Source organism: Glycine max, chromosome 20 (assembly GCF_000004515.6).
Source record: "Glycine max cultivar Williams 82 chromosome 20, Glycine_max_v4.0, whole genome shotgun sequence".
Classification (NCBI taxonomy): Eukaryota; Viridiplantae; Streptophyta; class Magnoliopsida; order Fabales; family Fabaceae; genus Glycine; species Glycine max.
In genome coordinates this window covers 42,751,373-42,778,437 of record NC_038256.2, presented here as the reverse complement: position 1 = coordinate 42,778,437, position 27,065 = coordinate 42,751,373, and the positions used below count along the sequence as shown (strand labels likewise).

Sequence of the window (27,065 nt, the reverse complement as noted above, 5' to 3'; positions counted from 1 at the left end):
GACAATTTTTAACTTCTCCTGCGTTCAATTGTCCGTGAGAAGAAACAATGATGGTTCGCTTCATTGGGGGATTTTTTTTTTTAATGTTCTTGCAACATACAGCATTGTAGCAAGGAGTAAACGTTTTTTCTTTCCCCCTAAGCACTGGGCCTGTATTGGATAAGGACCGAATGGAGTCCTCAGACCATTTTTTTGCTGCCTTAGACCCCAGTCCAAGTTAGGGAATTGATACTGGCCCCTACATTATTGAAAAATACCATTTTACCCTTCCCTCTTCTCTTCACCTTCTTTTCGCCCATATCTAAATCGTGCAGCCATCACCACCGCCGACCACCTCCGCACCGTGGGACTGTCCTACCCCGTCTCCTCCATGCTGTGCACCACCACCACTCGCCAAATACCAAAACCACTACGCACACCCCTACACCTGCCAAATCCATGCCTAATCTTCTCATCTTGTCACCACCTCATACATGTCCAAACACCACCACGGTCAACGAATTCAATGCGATGACATTTGCAACGCTTCTCCTTTTTGATGATGGTAGAAGGTCGTGGATATTGGAGCATTTCCCCACCCAACGACATAGTGGTGCTAGTGGCAGTGCGCCAACATCGAGGTGAAACAAAGGACAAAGGTGTTGTTTGGGTTGGGGTGTGGCGAAGGTGATCAACCAAAATATGATTCCGTTTTAATATTCAATACAATGAAAGTGTTTTCATTTTGATGAGGATGTAAAAATAAAATACACAAAAAGAACGATTTTGTTATACATTATACAATTAAATCGTATTTTCAACATACAATTTTTTCACACCCCACTTATATAATGAAAATATGATTCTGCTAGGTACAATGTGAAAAATGATAGTTTTAGAAGTTTTAAAATGTGAATAGGGCTAATGACAATGTTGTTGAGGCCTAGAACAACCCCTTTCAAGTTCTTCTTCATATGGTGACAATGGGTTGGGCTTATTAAAATCTCTCTATAAAGATTTAATTTGAGTAATATTTGGATGATTTAAGAATGTATTTTCAATTTAGTTATAATAATTTTTTATTTAATATTTTTATTGATTTATTACACATAAAGTAAAATATGAGTAATGAGTGCGAAAACTAAATTCATAATTGGCACAAATACAAGATTGCATATAATTATTTTTTTAAAACACTAATATGAAAATGGATAGAACACATTATAGTATTTTTTTTATAATCAGTATAATATCTTATTTAGACCTTATTCATTGTTCTTTTTTTTTTTTTTTTTACATTATCCATTGTAAATACATGATTATATAAATAACTTATTTAAATGTTTAGATTATATTTGAGTAGATAATCTAATTAAATATCTATTTTTTAAAAAATTATATTTGAACTTATTGATGAATTTGACTATAAAAACGATCAAAATAATCTAAAAAAATATTCTTCATAAATGAAAAAGTGATTAAATAAAAAAAAATCGGCGGTGTGGAAAACGCCGCCTACGGTGGCTGGCACGGGTGCATGAAGCGTGCACGTGTGTATACGAAGAAGAGTAGAACATCAGAACAATAACCTCGCTTACCTACCGACCCCGCCCGTCGCGTGTTTAGAGAAAAGTAACTAACCAGAGAAGAAGATTCCGATTCCGGCAGTGGCAGCCTGAGCCACTTCTCTTTTGAATCGAATCAAATCAAATCGACGCAGTCACTCGACATGGCACTGTCGCGTCTTCGTCACCCTCTCTTCTCTCGCTCCCTTCTCATCCTCTCTTCTCCCGCCAGATCCCTCTCCAGGTACTCACGCTATTCATTCTAATTCCCGTTTCTTGCTTTTCTTATAATGCTTCTTCTAATCCACACTTTCGCCTTCCCTTTTTCTTACAGAACTTCTTATTCATCTATTTTTACCCTCGGAGGCGATCATCACAATATAATAAGGTTTGCATCATCCATTACCCTTCTTCCTTCTTTTCATTATCCGTGAATTTAGGTTTATTTTAGTCTGCTTTCCATTCTTATTTACGCCATTAGTTTGAAGTTTGAACTTCTAAGATAGAGATTCCGTATCAGCTAGTGATGCGGTCGAAATAATGTATGTAAGTGGGGATAAACCTTCGCCTCTTGAGCTAGGTTTTGATAGTTAAGCCCAAATTCAAATTCTATAATAGTATCAGAGCCTGTCGCACTGATTGTTGTTGAGTCTATCGCACTACTTGCCTGCAAATGTCCAGTTCTGCAAACTTTATGGTGGAGACGTCCAGTTCTCGTCGTGAAGAGTGTGCTATTGCTATGGCCAACATAATAACATATAAAGTAAGAGACAACCCTCACCTTAACATAATGAGTATTAGTAACAAGTGGCAAGTGGCCAAATTTGAACTCTATTGGCTGGCCTGGCATTCTCTCCAGTGCATCCAATTTATGGATGGGTGGTGGGATTCACATTCTCTTTGTTAGACATGTCATATAAATTAGAAATGTTACATCATTCTCTTAATTTGTCTTTCTTCTCTGCCTTCTGCATTTTTACTTATCGTGGTGGTTTACTAATGGTGATGTTTATCAGGCCTGCATCTTGCTCTAGGCTTACTGGAATTCATGACAGATCTTTGAAGTCAAAGGTTAGAATTTGAATGGATAAAAATTCCAATCGTGACTATGATGTTCTCTGACAACTTTCAACTTTTTTTTGGCAGTGGACTGATGTCAAATACTTTTCATCTTCAGGTACCTAATGTTTCATTTTTCGACTTTCACAAAGCTCCTACTTGTTTAGTGTTTTAATTTTGGCTTTATTCAACATGCTTGTCTGCTTCTCTTATTTATGATGTATTTTTCTACAGCTGGTTATTGAAGCTCCTATTTTGGAGATTTCATGTGAATTAATGCTATGCTGTGTTAGCCTTTTAAGTTGAAAGAGTGGCATATAGTGTTGGATGTCTATTTGTTTTTTTAGTGACAATATGTTTATCAGCTATAAAATCCAAGAGGCAACATCATGTTTTGCAACTTTTAGCCTTCTTAATTAGACTCAAACGGCTTATAAACCTAAATATTAGAGAACCTTAAACATAGAAAGTTAAGAGACTATTGTAATGCATTCATATACAGGAAGAGATGGATTTTAGGGGAGAATGAGACAGAAGGGTGATGTGCTATTATTGTAAAATAGTGATCTTAGAAAATGACTGAAAGAAAAGGAAAATCTTAGAGAATTATGTGATGCGAACTTACTATTGAGAGCAGAGATAACAAAAGTTAGTCTTCAGTATAGAGAGTTAGCTATTTATAAGAGTAGCTTAGTTATATGATCTTTATGGTCACACAATTCTTGTTGTTTTAATTGGAAAATACAAATGCAACTCAGCAAGCAAGGACTGGATCCTCAGAATTTCAGCCGCTGGCCAGCAGTGTTAGTTAAGCTCTTGCATTTTGCTTCAGTACTAGACCTAGCAACCAGGGGTTGCTTCTTGGACCAGCAGGAAATAGTTTGATCCCCGGGAGATAAAGTATCCAGATTTTGATCTCGTCATTTAGGTCAAAAGCATAATCCACATCACAATCGGTGAATAGAAGGATTGGCTGGTGCAATGGTGCTGGCTGAAGAAGACGACCATGGTATAGACTCTAGACTCTTTAGGTATCTAAGAATTCTCTCAAGTCTTAACCACCTTCAATGCTCTTCATGTGTCCGCGAGAGATATTGGCAGACTTTGTTGATGGGTCTGGGAGAGGATGATGCAGCATTTTGTGTTTGGGAGTCAAACTGTTAATGCGTGTTCCATCAAGAATTTTTCTCTTAGGTGTTCTGGTCATGGTTGCTGCTACAGAACTGAGACCTCGATCTCAATGCAAAGAGATTAAGTAGCCTTGCTGTATTAGTTATCAACAAGCCTAGAGAATCTGATAGAAAGTAAGGGAAAAGAGAGAGAATGGAGAGTTGAAAGCTTGTTCATGAATCTAACTATATTCTGTCATTACTCAACTGAGTTTGTGAACTGAATGTACACTGCACATATATATATAACTGAACAACTGCATACCTGAATCTAACTGTCACTGTCACTGAGTTTCAATCCTTTTCCGCTCCTGTCCACTCCTAGACCAGTTTTTGGTACCAGAGCAGGACTGTTGGGATTATTATAAAATTTGTGGGATCATTGAATCCTTCTGAGCCTTAGACCCGTGAACTCGTGGGTCATGCTGTGTGAAGCGAAATAAAAAACCCACTGTTTGTTATTTTTTGACCTTATTCCTCTCTCTCTCTCTCTCTGTGTCTCGCATACTCCCACAAGACTCTTCCATCCCATTTCTGTTTTTGTTTTTTGGTTAGGAGGATTCCTCATCCTCTGTTTGTTTTCTTTGTAATTCATTCTCTTCATCTCAATAGTTTTCTTCTTTTATCATTTTGTTAATTGCTTGATATTTTAACTGAATTTAGTGATTAAAGAGTGTAATATGCATATATTTAGTCATGTGCATCTGCTTATGTTCTGATCATTCCCCCTCTTCCTTGATAGATTCTTCACATGAAGTCCTTGGGATGCCTGCTTTATCTCCTACAATGGTAAGCTTGGGGAAACAGTTTTTCTCTCTCTTTGTTTTATCTCTATTCTGTTTAGGGCTTCCACGTACGGTTGTTGACCTCATCTTTTGGTTTCAGACCCAAGGTAATATTGCAAAATGGAGGAAGAAAGAAGGAGAAAAGGTCAGTTAGTATATAGTTCTTATATTTTGATGGTTATGGATCATACTTTTGTTTGTGCTGATGCTTTCATTTTGGAGATTGACTTCTTTGAATTAATTAATCTTTTCGACATTGGTACTTATTAATCTAACAGATAGAAGTGGGGGATGTACTATGTGAAATTGAAACTGACAAAGCTACACTAGAATTTGAAAGTCTTGAAGAGGGGTAATTTTCTTTTTCATCCTTTCAATTTTTTCTTCCCATGTTTTGGATGACCTGTAATTTAAGCTTTATATACTTCAGTTTCTTACCATCTAGAAAATTAGTATGTTTGGTCCACTTCTTTCTAAGTGGTAAGTAACAAGTCAGAAGCTTTGTTGGTGAATAATTCTAGAGAGACCAGCAGGTAAGGATCTCCACATTTAAGGTCTTCAGGAAATTACGTGAGCCATTTTGTTTGAATTTAAATGGGGGATCAATAATGTTTTTAATAATTTTAATATGCACTTTCACTTGAAGCCTATTCAATAAACACAGCTTGAACTCTGTCCTACTTACCGCCGATAGCTACACATGTGCTTTGCATGAGAGTGGCAAAGATCAAAGCTTAAAAAGATTACTTGGTGCTCTGAAACCAAGAAAACCACCCATGAGTTGTTGTCGTCATTAATTGTTCTTCCACTTAGCTGTCTTCTGTCTTTTTATGCATGTATGTCCATTTTAGACCAAGAAGTGATGAATTGATTATCGAAAAATAAAAATAATAATTCTCATTGTTAATTTCTTGTGCATTTTGGCCTTTAATATATCAGGGTTCAATATACTTGACTGGTGAGTGTTGATATGAGGCATGTAAATTTTAGTGCACCAATAAAATGTGTCTGTTGTGGTAATTCAATGATTCCTGCAGATTTTTGGCTAAGATATTGGTACCTGAAGGTTCAAAGGACGTGCCTGTTGGACAACCAATTGCAATAACAGTAAGCCATCATTAATTTCCAATTCTTTCACTATTACTGTTATATGGAATCCCTTGCGAACTTTACTTCCAACATTATTGCATTTTGCTAATGAAAGTAGCTTTTATGGAGAAACTAATTTGTAGTTTTTTTTTCCTTCAAGATTTCTTATGCCTATTGGATATATTTCATCTCTTTTGATCAAATTGTCTTTTACAATTGTTTTCCTTGCATGTCCCAATTTGTGCTTTTCTGGTTTCTAAGGTGCTAATAGAAACTTCTCAATTTAGCCTTTGCCTCACATGATCTAAAACATTATTTGCTTTTACCTCTTTCCACTAATTTAATAAAAAAGTGTTACACACATACTGTTAAGGGCTTAAATAACATTGAAATTTTCTTGCAAATTGGAGGTAAGAAGTTAATTTCAGCTTTCAGTTTCTAATGACCCATTTAAAACATACAGTTAAAATTTTCTGATTTGGTAAATCATAAATAATTAACTTAATTGATTTTAAACTATTAATTTGTGGGATTTAATTAATTTCTGAATTTTCGACAAGGTTGAGGATGAAAATGACATCCAAAATGTTCCTGCTTCCGCTGGGGGTGAGACCAGGGTTGAAGAGAAGAAACCAACACGTGAGGATGTCACAGATGAGAGGAAATCAGAATCAACTTCTGCTATAATTAATGCATCAGAACTTCCACCTCATGTCCTTCTTGAAATGCCAGCTTTGTCACCGACAATGGTAAGAACATTTTGATGCTATCCGTTGTAACTATTGCTTGCAGACATAAATTTTCTCTCCTTCCATGGAAGCACTAGTTGTCAATTTTTTTCTTTTTTCCTGCACAGAACCAAGGAAACATTGCTAAATGGAGGAAACAAGAAGGAGACAAGGTTAGTGTTTTAACCTAAGGTTCTAATAGAGATTGTACTTTTCATATATTTTTAATATTTTAAAATATGAACATGAGTCATTAATGCCCATATTTTCTTTATCTGATATGCAATAACATTTAATTTATCTAACAGATTGAAGTGGGCGATATATTATGTGAGATCGAGACAGACAAAGCTACACTTGAATTTGAAACTCTTGAAGAGGGGTAATAATCTTTCCCTATTCTGAAAGCCATTCATTGTAAATGTTCTGTTTGTTTGGTATGGTTGAGTTGTCTAAATCTACACTGCAATACACTGAATTATTGTTAGACAAAGAGTTATTTGTCCATGATGTCACATCCTAACTATTTTTTGAATGTAGCAAAGGCTAGGTCGTGTCATATATTGGATAGTAAACATATTCATTACATGTCTGATGTCTTACCGAAGTGTTTATAGAAATGACATGACTAGTACTGATTAGTTTCCATCAAGCATAAAATTAAAGTTCCACTAAAAGTAATACCCGAGAATGGTGTCTTTCATTGTCTAAATTTGTGGTAGATTACAATCTCTTCAATTTTATTATCTTGCTAACTATTGATCTCAAATTTCTGATCCAATTTTTTAGCACAAAGCTTGCATTCTAGTTGATTTATTTTACAGATGAGCTTTATTTGTACTCCTCCTTTCTTCTTCCTGATAAAGTTTCACTTTCTAGCTGACTAATTTATATCTGAATGGGGTGGTGGGCACTAGGTACCTGGCTAAGATACTTGCTCCAGAAGGTTCAAAAGAAGTGGCAGTTGGACATCCTATTGCAATAACAGTAAGTGTGGAAATGTTGTGCAATTTTGTAAGTTTCTTCAAATGCAATATGAAATGTGTCAGGGTGAGGATTGAGGTCTAACAATTTATGCATCTTCTTTTGAAGTACAAACTAAGAAATCTGACAATATCATATATATTTATTGGTTGGTCTACCAAACTGCTATCCCTTGCTTTTGTTATGAAGAGCACTGGAGCATATCAAAATACTTACGCTACCTGCTTTTCTACAAGGTTGAAGATGCAAGTGATATTGAAGCTATAATGAACTCTGTTAGCAGAAGTTCAACAAACCAACAGAAGGCTCCCCAACGTGACACTAAAAGCGAGGCCAAAGCTCAGAAAAACAATATAATACGAATTAGTCCAGCTGCAAAGTTGCTAATTACAGAGTATGGATTGGATGCGTCAACATTGAATGCAACTGGTCCTTATGGCACCCTACTGAAAGGGGATGTTCTTTCTGCAATTAAGTCAGGAAAATTATCTCCAAAACCTGCTTCATCTAAAGAAAAGGTATCATCATTTCAAAGTCATCAACAAGTTGCAGCTTCCCAAGAGTCAAAATCTGACTTAAAGCTGTCAGATGCTTATGAAGATTTTCCTAATAGTCAAATTCGCAAGGTAGGTCCATCGAGTATTTCAGTGCATGTTACACGGTAATGAGAATTATCTTGCCAAATAAGGATATATGAACAGTATACAAAAAGGGTCTCTGAGCAGTCATGGTCTGGTGTCTCTGGCTCAGAGTTGATTACTCAAATATCTGAAGGGAAATGCTTGTAATTAGACCTAATATGGATCAGAAAACTCTACTGTTTTTGTGGTCTCTGTTAAGTGTGTTTGGCACATCCCCCCCCCCCAAAAAAAAAATGTCCTCGACTGTTGGTATACATGCAGAGATGCAGATTTCATTTTAATGTTTTTGATAGTTTTTGGATGTCCTACACTTGCTATTTACTTCTCTCAACTGCATGAATACTTGGGAAAAATTCAACTCTGATTCCTTCCACTCTTCCCCTTAATATATGATGACTCTTCTCTAATTTTTTTTACTGTTTTGTAGGTGATCGCCAAGAGATTATTGGACTCAAAACAAAATACACCACACTTGTATTTATCATCAGGTTTTGATTCCCAATGCCTTGCATAATGCATATTATCGCAAACTAATTTATGTTTGCGCTGACTAATTAATATATATTTTGATTGCCATGTATCAGATGTCGTACTGGATCCTCTTCTTTCCCTTCGAAAGGATCTTAAAGGTATGGACCAGTAATAAATTTTCCTTGGCATGAGTCAGATGTTATCCTCACCTAGTGGGATAAGGCTTATTGTTGTTGTTGATGTGTTAAATGTTATACTCTTAGTCATGTGTTTTATGGCAATGTGATATATTTGTTCCTTGATTGCAGAGCAGTATGATGTTAAAGTTTCTGTGAATGACATTATTGTCAAAGTTGTAGCTGCTGCTCTCAGAAATGTACCAGAAGCAAACGGTAAATAATTTTATCGTATTATTCTATCAATTCTAGTTACCTATAATTATCTCAGGGGTAGTAGGGATTCCAATCACAACATATTTTTATTTAATAGAGCTGTGAATGTCCTTTCCTGCTTATTCTACATCAATATTTAAGTAAATATATTATTTTGCTTTTGCAGTATAGAAAACAACGGAATCTTGTTACCAATAATTTGCTTAAAGTTTGCATTACTTGTGCGAGTTAACTTTGGGCCCTAGTTCTGGTTGCAGAATAACTCTTCACTATTTTAGTTCTGCTATAATAATATCGTTGACACATACAATTGGGTAGATGCTCCCATTATGTGAATAATAATGACACTGGAAAATGAAGTGATTGGCTGAACTAACTGTGTTGAACCTCCCAAACTATGCTTGCAAAGGCTGTTTCAAGCAAACTCAATTTATGTAAACTAACCTAGATTTCCTGAGAAACAAAACCAAGTGTCATATAGGGTTGTAAAGAGTCAAGTCAAGTCAAGCCAAGCTAAGTACTTGAAACTTGGGTTATGAAAAATATATAATGCTCAAGCTTGGACTCATTTATTTAAATGAGTCAAATTTAAAGCTTGGGTTTGGCTTGCTTAAATATATGAAGCTTTAGCTTGATTTGTTTTCTTATTTATAACTTAAAACATTTTTTCCCTTGAGGAGTGCTAGGAATACTCTCTCTAACACACTCCTTCAAACACACTCTCACTTATTGGGTAAAATTTATTGAAAATTACAAAAACAGGAGAGAGAGAGAGAGTCATTAAATAGGATATGGGATCCGCAATTTTTTTTTATTTCCAATAAATTTCAACCAATAGGAGGGAGTGTGTTCAAAATAGTGGGTTAGAGAGCATATTCCTAGCATTGCTCTTTTCCCTTTTATCAAATCTCTTGAAGTATTTTAAAGTTTATTATCTATTAGACATTTTAATGCAAGATGAAGTAAAAATAAAAAACAGAGAGTAAAAAGATCCTATGTTATGATAATTTTCTAGGTAAAATTATAACTTACCCTTTATACCCCATTTCTCATAGAAAATTAACTTTTTTTTTATAAGTATAATACACACTGCACAAGCTATTCTCAACTTTTAAATGTCAAGCCTTGACTTGAAGAATGGGATAAAAAGCCTTGACTTTGACTGCAATGAGTGAGTAGACTTGGCTTGAACGAGAAATCAGTCTTTTAACCAGGTCCAACTGGGAGCTAGACCTATAACCGGTTTGAGTCCATTATTGGATCAGATTTGCTATTTACTCAGTGATGGCATCACCAACCCGGTAAAGAATCGGATTAAACTAGTGAAACCAGTACCTGATGGAACCATCAAAATTTTCTGAATTCAAAACCTGTTGCATGTCATGCTTTCTTGAGTCCCATGTCTCCTTTGTACCTGCCAACAGCTGGCTATCAAGTCCTGTGTCCTACAGCTTTCTTTGTTTCCCATGTTCTGCAGCTTTCTTCATATTCTCGCATGCCTCTTTCTTCATATTCTGCAGCTTCACTCTCTCATGTGCCCCCTGCAGCTTCACTCTCTTTTGTTATAAAAAATAATAAAATTGTAGCCAACAAGGATCGAACCTTGTACCTAGTAATTAAGGAAAAGCTTACCAAACCGCTACACCATAGAATTTATTGATATATTTGCAGCAAATATAATATATATCATATATATAATTATTTTAAATATCTACTGATTCATGTGGTTCCGTTGGTGCCTCACCAATTGGAGTACTAACACACTGATCCTGTACCTCTATTGGGTTAATCACCAGTCCAAGTTTTAAAACATCGCAAGTAAAGGCTTGAAAAGGTGGACGGACAGTTTGGACATGCCATCATGTGCTGGCATGTGCCCAAACAGCTGTTGGACAGAGGTGTCTTGCGACTCTTGCGGTAGTACATGGGGAGGCTAATGATCTGAAATTTCAGGCCCCTATTGTTTGGAATCTTCTGATTCCATTTGTAGGATCATATCACTAGTCAGACATAAGGAAAGGCAAGAATTGGAGACAGAAATTGTGCCAGACAAGAAAGCATGCCTGAAAAATTGACAGTCGCCAAACACTAAAATAGGGTGAAAACAGATGGCACCAAACCAAATAAAAGACTCCAGACTCCCAAAACTCAACAGAAGAATAAGAATCAGATTAGGTCATGGAGAATAGTTCTGCTCTAGTACCATGTTGAAATCACAAGGGCTTTTTAACCCCTCAAAGAGGAAATGTTAAGGATTTGGTGGAATAAGAAGGAATGAGAGAAACATTATATGAGATGTATCTAGTTAGAGGGGCTTTTTTTTATGAATGGGAGGAATAAATATTTTTTTTTTTTTGATCAGGGAGGAATAAATATTGACCATTAGATCTTTTCATGAATGATCAAGATTAAAATACACAAGTTGTCTGTGTGTGTGTGTGTGTGTTTTTTTTTTAAAGTCAACTTTTTTAAGTGGTACATAATTAAATCTTGACTACCCACATATGGTCATATGGCTAAGATGTACATATAAAAATGGTCCTCTCACTAGATATGCCCCCTTCTTATGATATGATATGTTTTAGGTACAAAGCACTAAAATTTATACTAATAATCTCGACCAAGTACAGCTAGCATAACCCAACCAATATGATAAATAAAATACCAAGGTTTCTAAAACATGAATAACTAATATCCTATGACCTAACAGATGCCAATTAAATTTTAATTGAGATTTATGTAGCCAAATCCTGATTCCTAACATGCTAAGTTTATGGTTATTCTTGTTCAAGTTAATGCCCTTCATATGTTCTGATTTTATGCAGTCTGTTTTGAAGTGATAAATGTGCCTAAATTTTCACACGTGAATCCAGCTGGCAGGCATTAATCTTTGCTGCTCTGTTTTCCATACTTTGCCATGTTGCTGTATTTGATAGAGTGAGAGAGAGCGAGAGAGAAAACTGATATCATTTCATTCTGAAAAGTTAGTTACAGAGTTAGTTACAAAGAGGTATATATAGACCTCTGAACCTCTGAACTAAGCACACAGAATTAACCATAAGGAGGGAGATTCTGTTAATAGAAGCTAACAGCCTAACATCAGTGGGGTGCTGTTAGCTCCTTACAAACTGTTTTCACAGTTATACAAACATATTACAAAACTGTTTTCACAGTTATACAAACATATACTCTAATATGCTGTAGCCAAGTGTTAAAAACTATTATAATGTTGGTAAACTTGGTATATAATTGTCTGAACTACCTGGTAACTTGGCTTCTAGATTTGGATACTTTTACATTCCTGGTGCATTGTGCAGTGTCAATGTACCTGTCATTCCTCTTTTTGTCCATTTCTTTGGATTTTAAACCAAACATGCCATGTCAATTTGGAGTGACACGAGCCTAACTACTAACTACTATGAAGTGCTTGGATACAAGACTAATTTGGAGTGATATTTTACATTCTTGGTGTTGAGAATCAGATCATAATCTCTGATTTATTGTAACAAATATAGTTTATAGGCATATAATATCTGATTTAGAGGAAACTGAATATCCTCTAATTATGTGTAATAGATACAATAAGCCTATATAACACTCACCCGTTGTGTATTCAAACGCACGGTTTCAGCACAAATATGCCTCCGTTTTGTTTCTCTTTTAACATTTGGCTTGTGATATATTACTCTTTACCTTTTTTCCCATTTGCACATCCACTCTTAAAAGTTAAAACTAAATTGTTCTCATGTGAGTTTCTAGTGCTGAAATCCAATTTTCATTCTGGCAGCATACTGGAATGTTGAGACGGGTGAGGTGGTTTTAAATGATTCTATTGACATATGCATAGCAGTTGCCACTGAGAAGGTAATTGATGGTGTTTAACTGTCGGTATGATAGTATCATTATACAAAATACTCAAACCTTTTGTTTGACTATAGGGCTTGATGACTCCAATAATAAAAAATGCTGATCAGAAGACAATATCTGCTATCTCCTCAGAGGTAATTTTATCTCATTTGTGTAGGTTTCTGGTTAATGACTTTATGATAGAAACTGGAATATACCGTATGCTATTAACTAAGAAATCAGGGAGCAAAGCTCCTTATGGCTGAGGAAGATTCCTCTAATAACAGAATACTCAACAAAATAAAAATGATTGTTTCTGGTGTGGTGCCACCTACCCTCCAAGACCTTCACCAATATTTTTCCTCCTCCATCTCTCCTTTCCCATATATTGATTCCTGAATTTCCTCACCCCCACACATCCAAACCACCTGTCACCAGTCTGTTATGATTTTCCCTCTCTTGGGTAGCCAAATTTTCCTTTCCTTGGTTATTCTTCTTTTCTTCTCATAAACCAGCATGCCTGTTACCATTAGGCCCTTCATAATTTCCAGTTTTATGCACGTGTTAAGGTCCTGTCACTTTATTTGGACCTCTTATATGTTTGTATCATTGTATGGCATATTATGTGTGTTTTGTAGATAAAGAGCAGATGAATTATCACAATTTTTTTCTCTACAAAACCAGTGATTGTGTGTTTGGAAACCCTGACGAGAGCTGTTGGGACTGGCCAATGGAGAGTAGTGCAGAAAGGCAAAGATGTTGAGCTCCTCACCGCACCATAGGTGATTGAGAAAAGGAACGTAATGGTTTTCTGGGAAGCCAAAGGCAACCGTTTTACTAAAACAAAATGGACCATGCATGAGTTCCAAATTGCTACAAAATCAAATCCATCTTTGATAAACAATACAACAGTGTCCACCATTATCAAAATTGAGCACTGTTGTATTGAGCTCAATTTTGATAATGATAATTAATGGTGGACACTATTGTATTGTCTACTGAAGATGGACTTGATTTTGTAGCAAGTTGGAGCTCATGCATGATCCATTTTGTTTTAGTAAAATGGTTGCCTTTGGCTTCCCAAAAAACCAGTACCTTCCTTTTCCCAATCACTTGTCGTGCAGTTAGGAGCTCAACATCTTTGCCTTTCTCCAAAATCCATTGGCCAGTCCCAACAACTCTCTTGGCAGGGTTTTCAAAGACACGATCACTGGTTTTGTTGAAGAAATTTGTGATAATTCATCTGTTCTTCATCTACTAAATACACACAATAAGCCATACAATGATACAAACACAGATAAAGTTCAAAACCTGAACATCATTGTTAAATCAGATGAAGAACAGAGACATGTTGGACTAAAACCATGTGTTTGAGTACACCCCGAATGCTTTATTATATAGATGTCATTTCAATAAATACTAATAATGAGAGGATATTTAGTTTCCTCAAAATCAGTTTCTACTTTCCTACAAATCCTAATACAAAAAATGTATATTATTTTATCCTGATTTTCAACAACCATTTTGATTTAGGCATCCTAATTAAATTTAAACTTTGGAAAGACAGGAAAGTAATGTTCTTGTTTGCTTCTCAAATAACTTTGATTGCTTGTTGGCATTTTAGGTCAAGGAACTAGCTGCAAAGGCACGTGCTGGCAAATTGAAGCCACATGAATTCCAAGGGGGAACTTTTAGGTGAGTTTACTACTTATACTGTCATGCAACCTTGGAATTCCCCATATATCATATTTCTTGAGCAATATTTACTGTGCCAAAAGTAATAATTCTGAGCTTTGCGCAATGCCTTAATGCAGCATTTCAAACTTAGGAATGTTTCCTGTGGATAAATTTTGTGCTATTATAAACCCCCCTCAGGTTCTTTCTCTCTCTGTCTCTCTCTTTCTCACACACACACGCACACACCTGCACTTACAAATCTAATTTATTTGCCTTAAGTAAGAGCAACAAGAAAAAAATTGCTTGCCAAATCTATTTAGTTTTTACTTAGTATAAGGGTGGATGTGGATGTAGCCAAGTGGATTGTGAATCTACCATGTGCAGGTCCAATACCAGTTACCCATAAATAGATTAGTAAAGATGTATAACTTTTCTTAATATCAGTAATTTTATTTTATTTTTGCACGTGAACACAGTTAATTATGTTCCAGGTTACTCACTCCTTACATTTTATTACTTAGTAAGGAGGAAAAACCAACTTATACTTTTTTCTAAGATGCTATTAGCCTATTACTCTATCAATGAAGAAGCAAACTAGCATGGTGAACCTAGCATGACTTTTGCCAAATTTGATTTTCTTTAGAAGAATGAAAAAAGGAAAGAGAACCGGAGATTTCAGGTTTATAGATATTCTTAGTAGTCCCTTTAGTTGCAGAGTGCAGACCCTTCATGAAATTATTCCAGTTCTTTTGCCTTCCCTATTATGTTTGTTTGGTAAAGACAAAGCAAAATCTATTTTATGTACTCTACTTTATAGTTGGGAAAAAATGTAAACTATGGCAATGAAGAATCAATCCATCACAGTGAACCAAGGACAGCTAATTCCTAACATGATTGATTATATAAGAGGGAAAAAATTGGAAACAGTTCATTGGATTTCAGGTTTACCATTCTTGGTTCAGAACATACGCTTGATGAAAACATGCTATTTTGGAAGATTTTTCAGAGTGCCTGGTTTACTAGTCTGAGATTAGTTACCCAAGTTGTTGACCCTTGTGAGCAGGACTGTAAAATGTCCAAAGTTTTTTTTAGCTTCTTGCTACTGTGTCTCTAAGGCTTTTTATTATTTTGTTTCATTTGCTGCAGGCTTGCATTCTTGCTGTAGGGAGAGGCAACAAAGTTGTGGAACCAGTAATTGGAACTGATGGTATAAATTTATGGATGTTCTCTATGTGCCACTAAATGCTAAAATTTCAGGTTGTGTTAACGTTGGTATTTATTTGCTATAGGAATTGAGAAGCCATCAATTGCCACTAAGTTGAGCTTAACATTGTCTGCTGATCATCGTGTTTTTGATGGCAAAGTTGGAGGTATGTGTTACTGGAACACTTTAGTTGGCCAATGGAAAGTAGGAAGAAGTTTGATTACTGTTACATGCATGCCTTCTAGTAATCAAAGTTGCAATGCTGATTAGGATCAAAGCAGTTAAAATATCACAATCAAATTGCCGTATATTCAGTACTAGGAACAGAATTTTTGTGTGTATGATTACATGCTTGTTGGCGCGTGATACATATTGATTATTGAATAACACCTATGGACCATTTCTTCAGCAATCCAATCCACCAAGGTACTGTTTTAAATGGTTGCTCATGTGGTTTAACTCTATTTTGCAGGTGCATTTCTCTCTGCTTTGCAATCAAACTTCAGTGATATAAGACGACTGCTTTTATAATGACACAACACAAATTTTCACGTTACTTGATTGGACTTCTCACGACCAATTATGTGGATCCACCACAACCAGGATCAAACTTGCATAGCATCCCCATTTTTGTCTTTTTCACTTTTATCTCATCATCTGAAACAGTTTTCGATTGTTGTGCCTCATTAGTTTTTGTATAATAATGTCTTGGGTCTAATTACTAAATATCCTGAGAAAATACCCACCAAGGTACCATCTAACATTAGGTTTTCAACAATTGAGATTCAAGCACGTTGGAATTTTTGTTCATTAGGCACTTTTCTGCTCTTTGATGGGTAGTTTTGTATGAAGAGCTTTGTATAGACAGTCATTCAAATACCAACATTTGGATGAATAAATATTCTTTTCATGTGCTGCATATCTGTCATCCGATTTAAGCGACGGCATGATCTGGCACAATGGTACTTTTGGTTCAATGTTCATCTATAAGCCTGGTCTGGCTCTTTCTCCCCAGCATTTTATCTTTAACTTTTGTACTAGGATTTGGCCTAGTGGTTGGATTAATAATGGGAAATTTGGTTAAATCTCTTCATCTAAGTCAATGTTGGCATTGGTCCATTGCATACGTTGATGAATATGGTTATGCATTTTAAGGTAGCACCTTCGGTTTAATCATTGTATAGCCACTAGCAAACGGACTCTTATTTTTCAAGCTCTCGACAATTTGGATGAATTTCATACACCATTCTTTCATGTGAATCTCATACACCTTTAACTAAATGAATACGAGTCTAGATACAAGACTTAAGGAGATAACTAAGCTACAGTACGTTAGCCATTTTTAGTGCTATTCTTCGATCACATTGAGTTTCACTTGATAAATTGCATAATAAAAATCAATATTAAAAAACAGCACTGATTAACGAAATGATATGCAAAGTTTAATTGAAAAATAGTATCAAAAATAGATTTTGTATATTTTTCAATAAGAAGGTATGTACACAAATGACCACTGCTATACAGTACGAAACAACATACACGAAAGAATACGAAATGTGTGTGGCTCTTTTATATTGGTTAAAAGTTAAATAAAAAGATAAAAATTGAAAAACAAAATAGACAGAAATCATGGGCTGCCGTTGATTTATATTTTCGTACTATTCATGTGAGATATGCTTCGTAGTATTCAGCAATTTCCGTATGCAAATAGTTTATTTAAATTCTATTTTTTGTCATCCCTAGTTTTGCAATAATAATTTTAATAAAAAAGATTTCTTTTTCAAAAGTTATGGATATTTTTTATTGGAGACAATCCTATTAGAATGAAATAGAATTATTGTAGGCAAATAAAACTTTATCAAAGTATTCAACACAATTGTATACTTTGAACTCATGATTAAGCTAAAATAATCTCACAAGTTTATCTGGCACACTCAGTGTTTACAAAGTGTCTTATAATTCATACTTTTCTTTTCAGCATAAAATTCATTAGAAGATAATCAATTTCGTTTTCGAATTCGGATGGTTTACTATTAAACAACATAAGTAGCCGAAAGATCAGCACACCATGCTTGATTTCAAAACTGGATATCGCTCCGATTATCAAACACAAGCCCAAGAATCTTTATTATTATGCATCAAATAACGCATAAGTTGTAATCATTCAATCTTCGAGCTCAAGAATCTTCACAACTGACGAGTCAGCTACTTTCTGGCAGACAACAACTCGGTCATGTGGCTTTATGATGCCAAAAGCCTTGCCATGGTCTAAAGCAACCTTCAAAATTGATTCATTTGTTCCACTTCTGGACTCAGCCTGCACTCAAGCCACAAAATCACAAACCTTTACTCCCTCTTAAAAGACATTTAACTGAGGGCAATAAAAAATTTAAACTAAATAAATAAAATGGGATATTATATTTGAATGAAATTGATTTTATGGCAGGTTTCAATCTGGGAAATAGGGATTTTAATGTTAATTAGGTCTTAAAATGTAATTGTCTTGGGCCTTGGAATATCTTATTTCTGATTGGATTAGCATTATGCTAGTAAAATTATGTTTATTTGATTTGCCTAATACACCTTACCTACGTTATCATTTGAGTTTTTTTTTATATTGAATTTTTGTGTTGTTCTTTGGTTACATCATTATATCAATCCACGTTGAACAATTCTTACTGGGTGTCGTGGATCTGCCAGCATAGGAAAAAGACCTCTCACAATAAGAGATTGCCTAGCCTGCCATAGCGTCATAAAAGGAATCAGTTAGCAAAAAGTGATTAGTTTCAGTGTCATGTTTCACAATGCAAATCAACTAAAGACAAACTTGAGTGCATGTTTGGAAATCCAGTGGGCAGCCTCCAAAATTACGTTTGGGACAAAAGTAACACTTTAGTTGAAATAATAAAGCATTTTTTTACTTATATCTCTTTCATCTCTATCCTTCTTTTCTTTTCTTTTTATTTCTTTCCTCTCTCTGTTTCACTTCTAGTCCAAACAAAGCATAAAAGGGAATTTAAGCAGGAAAGTAATTTACACAAGCATGGAACTGCAGCAAATTTTTCAAATAATTTTCACTGTTGAACCAAGTATTTTCACAAGAGATGTTTCTACACGTGTTTGTAAAAGCTAACAAGCAATTTTTCCAAAAAGAAAAATTCAAATCGATGTTGTTTTTTAAAGCAACGAAACCAATAGCTGTTAAAATAATATTGACATAAAAACTAGAATTAATGATCTTGTGGAGAGTAGGAAATTTATCCCAGAAAGTTGACAGCACGAGCAGAACAAAACTAATTATATACTCTTAATCAAGAATTGAAGTTCTCAATGTTAGAAGAAGAAGCTAACACCATAGCAAATATCTTCTTTGAATAACTTGAATTGGTCAAGTTCAAGACCAGCTAACTCAAAAATATGGGTTTAGTATCTATTTAGCTCCACCACAGATTTCTAGATAGTAATCACTCATAATATCATGTTAATTTCCCACATTTAGTTTCAGTAGTCCAATTCAGTTTCAAAACTCATGTAAAGCTAATGTCAAATTGTATACCTCAAAAGCACCGGTGAACGTCCATCGGAGTTGATTTGTCTTCAATTGAGGAATGACAACAGATATCACAGGCATGGTTGGTCTGTACTTAGCAATCAATCTACATAGATACACAATAAACAAATACTTAATATGTTAGCAAGACATCAAATTGCAACAGAATAGAGAATAACTTAGTGCCGATAACTTAAATCTAACATGGAACTAAATTATTGAGAGAAAGAATTTGACAAATGCGAAATCTGGCATCAACAATCCCAAAAATAAGAAGTCTTTTTAATAAAGGGGAATCATAGAAGGAGATAAAATGAAACCTTGCAGCTCTTCCAGATGAAGTGAAGCAAATAATAACAGAGGCCTTAACCTTGATAGCTGCCCGAACCTGTATGTTTCAGCAAAGAGAAATTTACTTCCCAGTATGCTATGTTATGCACTATTGTAAGTACATAATTCTTTGAGCAAGCATAGAAGAATGTTGGTGGAAAAAGAATCATAAAAACAATCCAAAAAGCATGAGTAGTGCAACCCAGAAATGTACCGCAGAGGAAGCAATTGATTCCAAATGGCTCATTGGCTCTCCCACATATTTTACAGCCTTCTTAAAATACAAATCTTGATTATGAACTTTCTCTGCCTGCACACAATGAGGAAGTAATCATGACTCTTCAGGGCAAACAGAAAACAGTAATCATTGTATAATGAATGAAATAAAATTTACCATAATAAAAAAATCATAAAGTAATTTCAAAGACAACAAGCTGTTTTATAGATCAGCAGCAACACGAGGGGAAAACAAAGACAGAGAAATGAAGATTGTTTCAAACTTGTTAGCTCAGATTTTTAAAAACCTAAGGCAAATATATGATACAATTATGAACAGCCAAGACAAATCATTTTTGAAGATAAAATATGGTGGTGAGATAATTTTTATAGCTAAAGTACATCTGAACACATTAGTAAAACAAATTCAATCATTTATTGGATATCAGCGATTACCATTCTATCAAGAAGTAGAAAACAAGTCAGCAATAAGAAGACCGAGGAAATGAATGTGCAAATGTTGGAAGCAATGATGTCAAAGCAAACTTTATAACATAAAAGCAGTTTAGGCAGCATAATGGAAAAACCAAGAAGATTAAACTGTGGAAGTGGTTTTGTGAGGGATGCATGACAGAGTCATAAATTATCAATATATACACAAGGAAACTTTCCAAGAATAACAAGAAATCAATTCAAAAGCATAAGAAGATGAGAGATGGGTGGACAATGAGAAAATTTTTATATTTCAAAATTGAAATTTTTTTTTAAGAGAACTTTACCCCAAATGTCTAACAAGAGTTACAGGAATAAATTTTTCATGGTAAAAAATGTTATAGGAATTTGTTTAAACGTAAGGCACAAACTAACCTCAGCACATATTTTTCCAACTATAGAAATGGTCTCTACAGGGTATTGTCCCCGCAGGGTCTCTGCTCCAAGGAGAATTGCGTCACTTCCTGATCAAAAAGAAAGAGGAAAACAAAATTAGACACGAAAGGTGCAAGGCATACTTATGCATAATGTGATGAACGCAATGAACTAAAGGAATATTGATGAATAACAAAATCATGCACATGTATTAAATGCTAGAGTTTATAAAATTCTGTATTGCAATCATTATCAAAATAAATCAAACTGGATTCACCAAATATAACAAAAAAAGTAATTTACCATCCAACACTGCATTGGCAACATCTGTTGCTTCAGCACGAGTAGGTCTTAGATTATCAGTCATAGAGTCCACAACACGTGTAACAACAACTGGCTTTCCAACCATGTTACACTTGTAAATAGCAGCCTTTTGGAATAAGAAAACCTGTCAAATCCATAAATATATTAGGAAGATTGTAGTAAAGTTTTATACTGGAGAGAGTAAGGAATACTGTAAAAGTCACAAGTTGACACAATTTTTCTTCATGCTGAAGAATACAACTAAACAAAATGGAAATATCTCATATATAACATTGGATTTTTCTGTCTTGAAGTAAATGCTGACCTTCTCAGGTGGGAGTTCTATCCCTAAATTTCCACGAGCGAGGATGATACCATCTGCTTCTCTCAATATTTCATCAAAATGTTTCATTCCCTACAATAATTTTACAGAAGAAAGACATGTTTTAGAATCACGATTAAGCACACTACAGCTTAGCATCTTTCTGTCATAGGTGTGGAGAGTTCATTCTTCAAAAGACCTTGAAGTTTCTTAATTACCTCTATATTTTCAATCTTTGCATAAATATGTGTCTGCTTCAGGTCACCCAATTTAGAGAGAAATTCACGTGCCTGCAAAATGAAAAATGCTGGCATTTGTTTACTTTTTCAATGCTGAGGAAAACTAAAAATAAAAATGATTCACTGAATCACAATTGACAAGTGCTACAAAAACTAAGCAAATTCAGAAGTTGGAAATTAAGTCAGGAAGATTATTGGAGAAAAGGGAAAGACACATGATAAAACGGGTAAGATAAAATTTATCAAGAATATTCCTTACATGACGAATATCTTCAACGTGCCGGGTATATAATGAAAGGAAGTCAATATTGTTTTGAACACCCCATGTGCTTATTACCTGAGTTAGTGAGTAAAATGAAAAGAGGGACATTTAGATTTACAAAATTACAAGGTAATAACAAGGTATTTGCCATTCATGACTGAAAAATGGGAAACTCAAACCAGTTATACATTAGATCTCTTGGATTGTCAAATAAATGGTCCATTTTCTAGATTGACAGACTAACTGAAAGATAAGTCATTGTAAACAAAATTGAGTAGTTTCAGCCATTGATCAACTCAAGCTATAATTTCAACAACAAAATACAATTCTACTTTCCCCATGAATATAGATAAAAATTGAAGCATCCATTCTCAAACACAAAGTATATTGGCAACTTGATCACATTATGTCATTCTCACTACTTTTGCTCAAGTTTCTTGTTAGTTACCTCCTTATCTTTATCAGCAAGAGTAGGAAGATCGATGTGAATCTGAGAGACATGTACAGTAAACAATGATCCAGAGAGTGTGGCAGTGTTTTTTACCAGACAGGTGACATCCTCACCTTCCACCTCACTGACCTGCATTGTGAAACGAAAACTACTCTAGTGACAATAATAAAACAGAATAATTCTGACTTTGCATTGGCAATATTCTACTTTTTGCACCCTCATATAATGCTAACTACAAAGCTAACTGCACAAAAGCAGCATACATGTGGCAAGTCTATTATTTGATGCAGAACAAACCTTCTAATATACAGAACTAAAACTAATATAGACTAATGGAACAAATAAAGATAGAAGAATGAAAAAAGAGGTTAAGCAGGAAAAGAGGAAAATGAAAACAATATACGGCAATGCCCACCAGAAATCATAAACCATCCAAAACTCGAATACAAATTAAATATCCTGTATGTTTAATTTTGATGAAGAAAAAATTTAAGATATTGTTATAGTATTAGTATGGCTTGGACTTGCAGTAAAAAGTACTAGTACTTGAACTAATTATTAGTGCCACAATCTCATTTGCAACCGGAATTGTGGCAATTAGTATACTAATAGATAGAAGTATTAAGTTAGAGAATTGTATTGCACTGTAAATTGTAATAATCATATAACGAGTATCTTATTGACCTGCAATTGTGACACATAGTAATCTACTTAAGGGTAACTTATTTCAATGAGCATCTCTGACTCTGACTGTCAAACTTTGGCAAATAGTATAATAACTAGCCTATAACTGAATTACGTAGCCCCAGGAGGTCAAAAGAAAGGCATTCCAATAACATACACAACAGAATTTATTAAAATAATCACATAATCAGAATAAAATATTTTTACATGCATTAAGATTGTATCAGTCAATCAAGATTGCATTACCTCCAGCCATACAGAAGCTGTTTCACTTCCAGTAAACAAGTATTTTCCAATAAAAATAGTATCACCCTTCTTCACAGCCTGCATAATTATGGGCACATTAGTTAAGGGGACACTACATAAATCGTAGCCAATCCTTACAGAGTGCAATGGGGCATAATCCTCGTCAACCAATATAGAATGGTTTATAAAAGTAATGTAGAATAAAGGCATCACGAGTCACGAAATGTAGGAACTTGAGCGGTTGAGCCATTTCAAAGGGCCATGATGAAAATTCAGACTTATCAAATATGGACTGGCACAAAAAGCATGAAGGAAAAAAATATCCAAGAAAATGATGATACCAAACCAGTCATTCTGCAAACCGCATTTAAGAATCTATCGAGTACATTCTGGATGAAACACAAAGATGCAACAAGAGAACTGACAGAAACAATTTCAAAAGGCAAAGAGGATAACATGCATGTAGTGACTATACACAAAAATAGGCAGAGCCCAACATACATATTCAACAGAATAATATTGCAAACCCCAAAAATACAAAGTACACTGAAAAGTTACACTGACCTTTGATAGCCCGGTAAAATTTAATGGTAAGAGATTTGAACTAGCTTCTTTATTTTGATCTGGAGTTAAGACAACTAATGTGTCTGCTTCAAGGGTGATTGGGTGATCAGTCTTATTCTCAATCTGTAATTCTGGACCCACAGTATCTAGCATAACCTGGAATTGGACCAAAATGCACATATAATTTTATATCAATTACCCTTCATAAGGTATTTGCACATCCGGAGATATAAGTTAACATATTAAAAACATAATTATTTATGGATCTGTCACAAGTCATCATAATACGTGTGAATGATAAATAAATAAATAAACAGCAAACGTATGACAAGTATACCGCACAGAGTTTCTTGGTACTTTTGATAGCAACTCTCAAATTTTCCAATGTCTCTTGATGGTATTCTGGATCACCCCATGAAAAGTCAAACCTTGCCACTAGCACATGGGAAGAAAAGAAGAATGAGATGACAAAACAGATAACTCAGAAACATATTATAGACATGAGCAAAACACAATTGTTCAAAGGCTTAAATATATTTTTGATCCTTGATATATACCTAACTTTTGCAATTGATACCTGATAAATTTTTCCTTCGGCCACGTGATATTCGAAACGTTTTGTTTTAGATTCCTTCCGTTAGTTAAATGATGACGTGTCTGTTAAATATTTGATAACGCGATTTGTGACAACTCAAAAATTGTCAATGTTTGTTTCAAAATCAAATTTAAATTTTCTGCTGATTAAAAACCGCCAAAATCAATTAAAGGGAAAAATAAATACATCAAATATTGAGAATCCTTCTCCTCCACGCTCTCATCATCCACTTCTGCCGCCCACCACCCCCTCCCCGGACTTCTCCCCTTCCCAGCTCGTCGACCTCAAACCCTTGCTGTTGATAGTTCCCAAGTATGGACCCAGGCCCACCACTCAGCTCAAACAGCCCATCTTCATCACCATGTGTCGTCCTTGTGAATCTGGACCCACGTGAAGCTGCTAGCGGAGGCCGGTGCGAATCTGGACCATTGCGACCAAAGCGGCGGCCTCGCGGCGCTGCACATGGGGGCAGGGTACGTCAGGCCCGGTGCGGCGAAGGTTCTCTTGGATCTTGGTGCAGATCCCGAGGTGGCAGATGAGCATGGGAGAATGGCGTTGGATCTGGTGAGGGAGATTCTGATGGTGACGCCAAAGGGGAATCCGATGCAGTTCGGACTCAGGATTGGACTAGAAGGTGGGAATCCGAGAACGGCGTAGGATCTGGCGTTGGAAGGGGCAGTGTTCGAGTACGCGGAGGTGCAGGAGATTCTGGAACGGAGAGGGAAAGGTGAGAATTTGGAGTATCTTGTGCGGTGGAAGGACGGTGCCAACGAGTGGGTAGGCGAAGTTTGTGGCGGAGGATTTGGTGAAATACTTCCAGGCTGGCCTTGAGTACGACATCACTACGGCGGTTCTTGCGAAAAGGGGTCGCGGTTCATGGAATTGGGATGCAGAGAGGAGGCCATTTTTAACAAATAGCGGCGGTTATTGAGCCGCCACAAATGGCACTTCTACTTTTCAAATATCAGAGAGTTAGAATCTAAACCAAAACTTTTCAAATATCAAAGTCGAAGAAAAAACTTATCATGGATCAAATGCAAAAATTAAATATATATCAGAGATCAAAAACATATTTAAGTGTTGTTCAAATAGATTTTGTGACTGAAGGCATTAGGTTTTCTTTTTATTTCTTTCCCCTTTTGGGTAACTACTAGGCCCTCCCACTTGGTCAAGCACAGTTGACTCTAATTGATTGATCTATTCTAGTTTTCTGACAATATAGCAATAAGAAACAAAATAATCAAAAATCTCACATCTTACTACCCTTTACTGAAAGAAGATAAATAATGAGATCAATATTGGGCAAAAGTTAAGACAATTTTCAGACAAGGATCACAAGTGATCAAAGGTTGTAACGGAAGAATACCAGACATTCCTGCATCAAGGCAATGGGAAATTATATCAACTGATCGTGACTTTGGACCAAGTGTGCCAACAATTTTCGTCATAGCCGGAAAAAAAGTCTGCAGAATGCATTCAAACACTTCAATCAAAACCCAAATTGACAAACACTGAAATTCTTCATTGAATATGGACTAAAAATTCTATAGGAAATTGCATGAAACTCATTGACCCTTTCTTTCAAGATCTTAAAACTTACTACTTAACTTCCATATCTTAAAGACTTAACACATATTTCTTTTGATTTACCAAAAAGAATATGTGAAACAATGAAATAATCTAAAGGACACACACCAATCCCTCTCCAAAACTAAACCTATGCTACCTTCCGTTAAATAAATAAGTTATCCATTTGGTGAGATTTTTCAAGTTCCTTTCCTCAAAGGTTGAAAAACCAGCACCATATCATTGTCATATGATACAAACAAGCACAAATAATATTTCGATCACACCGTTGCTTTGACTCCAAATCAAATCGACTAGCAAATTGAAACTCCATTCAGATTAAAAGTGTCTTTCATTACATCTATGACAGTCATTTTAATACTCGATCTACTAAATTCCTTACCAACAATCTAAAAGTTGATTAGTTTCTCAGAATCACAGTGCTTAAAAGAAGACAAGATTAACAAAACCAGCACAACCCCATATCAATTGCACACCATTTGTCAGAGTAGAAATGTCTTTCATTTCATCAGTCACAGTCATTTTTCAACTTGATCCACCAAACTCCTCAGCATTTAGCAATCAAAAACATCATCACCAATACCACACAATCAGTCTAAATAACAACACCACAAATGGGTCACCAAAAGTTGATTGCTTTCTCATGATCACAGAGATTAAGTTACAACACAAGACTATATTAGCAGAACACATCATCACACATGAAATAGAAATGAAAAAGAAAGAGCGACAGAAGGAAATGCTTACAGGCTTGGATGGCTCAAGGATGGATGCCATCCTAATGGGTTCCTCAAGAAGCAAAGGGCTGGAATGCATTTTCTCTATCAACAACACCAAACCACTGATCAGTGATCACCGAATGGATCGACCAAAGCAAGAAGCAATTATGGAGTGAGAGAGAATGGACGATAAATATAGAAAGTGTTGTACGGTCTAATGTTATGAATTGAAGAATGGAAGTCAAAAGTAAATATAAATAGGAAGTGTAGTGTAGATGTAGTACGTGTTACAACTTACAGCAATTATGCAACACCCGTCGTTGATTTGAAGTTACCAAAGTCATCACGTGGGGACGGCTGGTAAAACAACAGAACTTTAAACTATCAAAATTCAAAAAAGACAAATGTTGAATGTTAAACGATATTGCAAGGTGTGGACTAAGAATAGTGGATTAGTTGAATTGTTTTTGTTTAAAGAGTAGTTTTGATTCCTAACATACAAATACATTATAGAATTATAATTTTTTTATAAGTGAAAATT

At 35.3% G+C, this 27,065-nt stretch overlaps 2 protein-coding genes across 3 annotated transcripts; one reads left to right on the top strand and one right to left on the bottom strand.

The window, feature by feature from the left end:
* Positions 1–1,479: 1,479 nt before the first annotated feature.
* LOC100800280 (dihydrolipoyllysine-residue acetyltransferase component 1 of pyruvate dehydrogenase complex, mitochondrial) lies at positions 1,480–16,566 on the top strand. The gene is made up of 23 exons (XM_003556240.5): positions 1,480–1,788; positions 1,879–1,932; positions 2,561–2,615; positions 2,691–2,721; positions 4,515–4,561; positions 4,658–4,702; positions 4,836–4,909; positions 5,595–5,664; positions 6,207–6,395; positions 6,503–6,547; positions 6,683–6,756; positions 7,292–7,361; positions 7,595–7,984; positions 8,427–8,487; positions 8,584–8,628; positions 8,779–8,862; positions 12,650–12,726; positions 12,801–12,863; positions 14,333–14,403; positions 14,523–14,583; positions 15,532–15,592; positions 15,675–15,755; positions 16,062–16,566. The coding sequence occupies exons 1-23, from the start codon at positions 1,709–1,711 to the stop codon at positions 16,118–16,120; spliced, it is 1,887 nt and encodes a 628-aa protein (XP_003556288.1). The 5' UTR covers positions 1,480–1,708; the 3' UTR covers positions 16,121–16,566.
* Positions 16,567–17,470: 904 nt separating this feature from the next.
* LOC100799747 (pyruvate kinase 1, cytosolic) lies at positions 17,471–26,820 on the bottom strand. Of its 2 annotated transcripts, XM_003556239.4 has the most exons (16): positions 26,553–26,820; positions 25,585–25,681; positions 23,961–24,058; positions 23,624–23,779; positions 23,060–23,137; positions 22,127–22,258; positions 21,676–21,753; positions 21,396–21,467; positions 21,181–21,270; positions 20,856–21,000; positions 20,553–20,641; positions 19,684–19,779; positions 19,460–19,527; positions 19,146–19,245; positions 18,269–18,328; positions 17,471–17,906 (listed from the first exon to the last, which is right to left on the bottom strand). In XM_003556239.4, exons 1-16 carry the CDS (start codon positions 26,619–26,621, stop codon positions 17,754–17,756), a joined length of 1,581 nt encoding a protein of 526 aa, XP_003556287.1. In that variant the 5' UTR covers positions 26,622–26,820; the 3' UTR covers positions 17,471–17,753. The 2 variants fall into 2 exon arrangements, with proteins under 2 accessions (XP_003556287.1, XP_006606294.1); XM_006606231.4 differs by lacking the exons at positions 25,585–25,681; positions 26,553–26,820 and adding an exon at positions 24,405–24,423.
* Between the last annotated feature and the right edge of the window lie 245 nt (positions 26,821–27,065).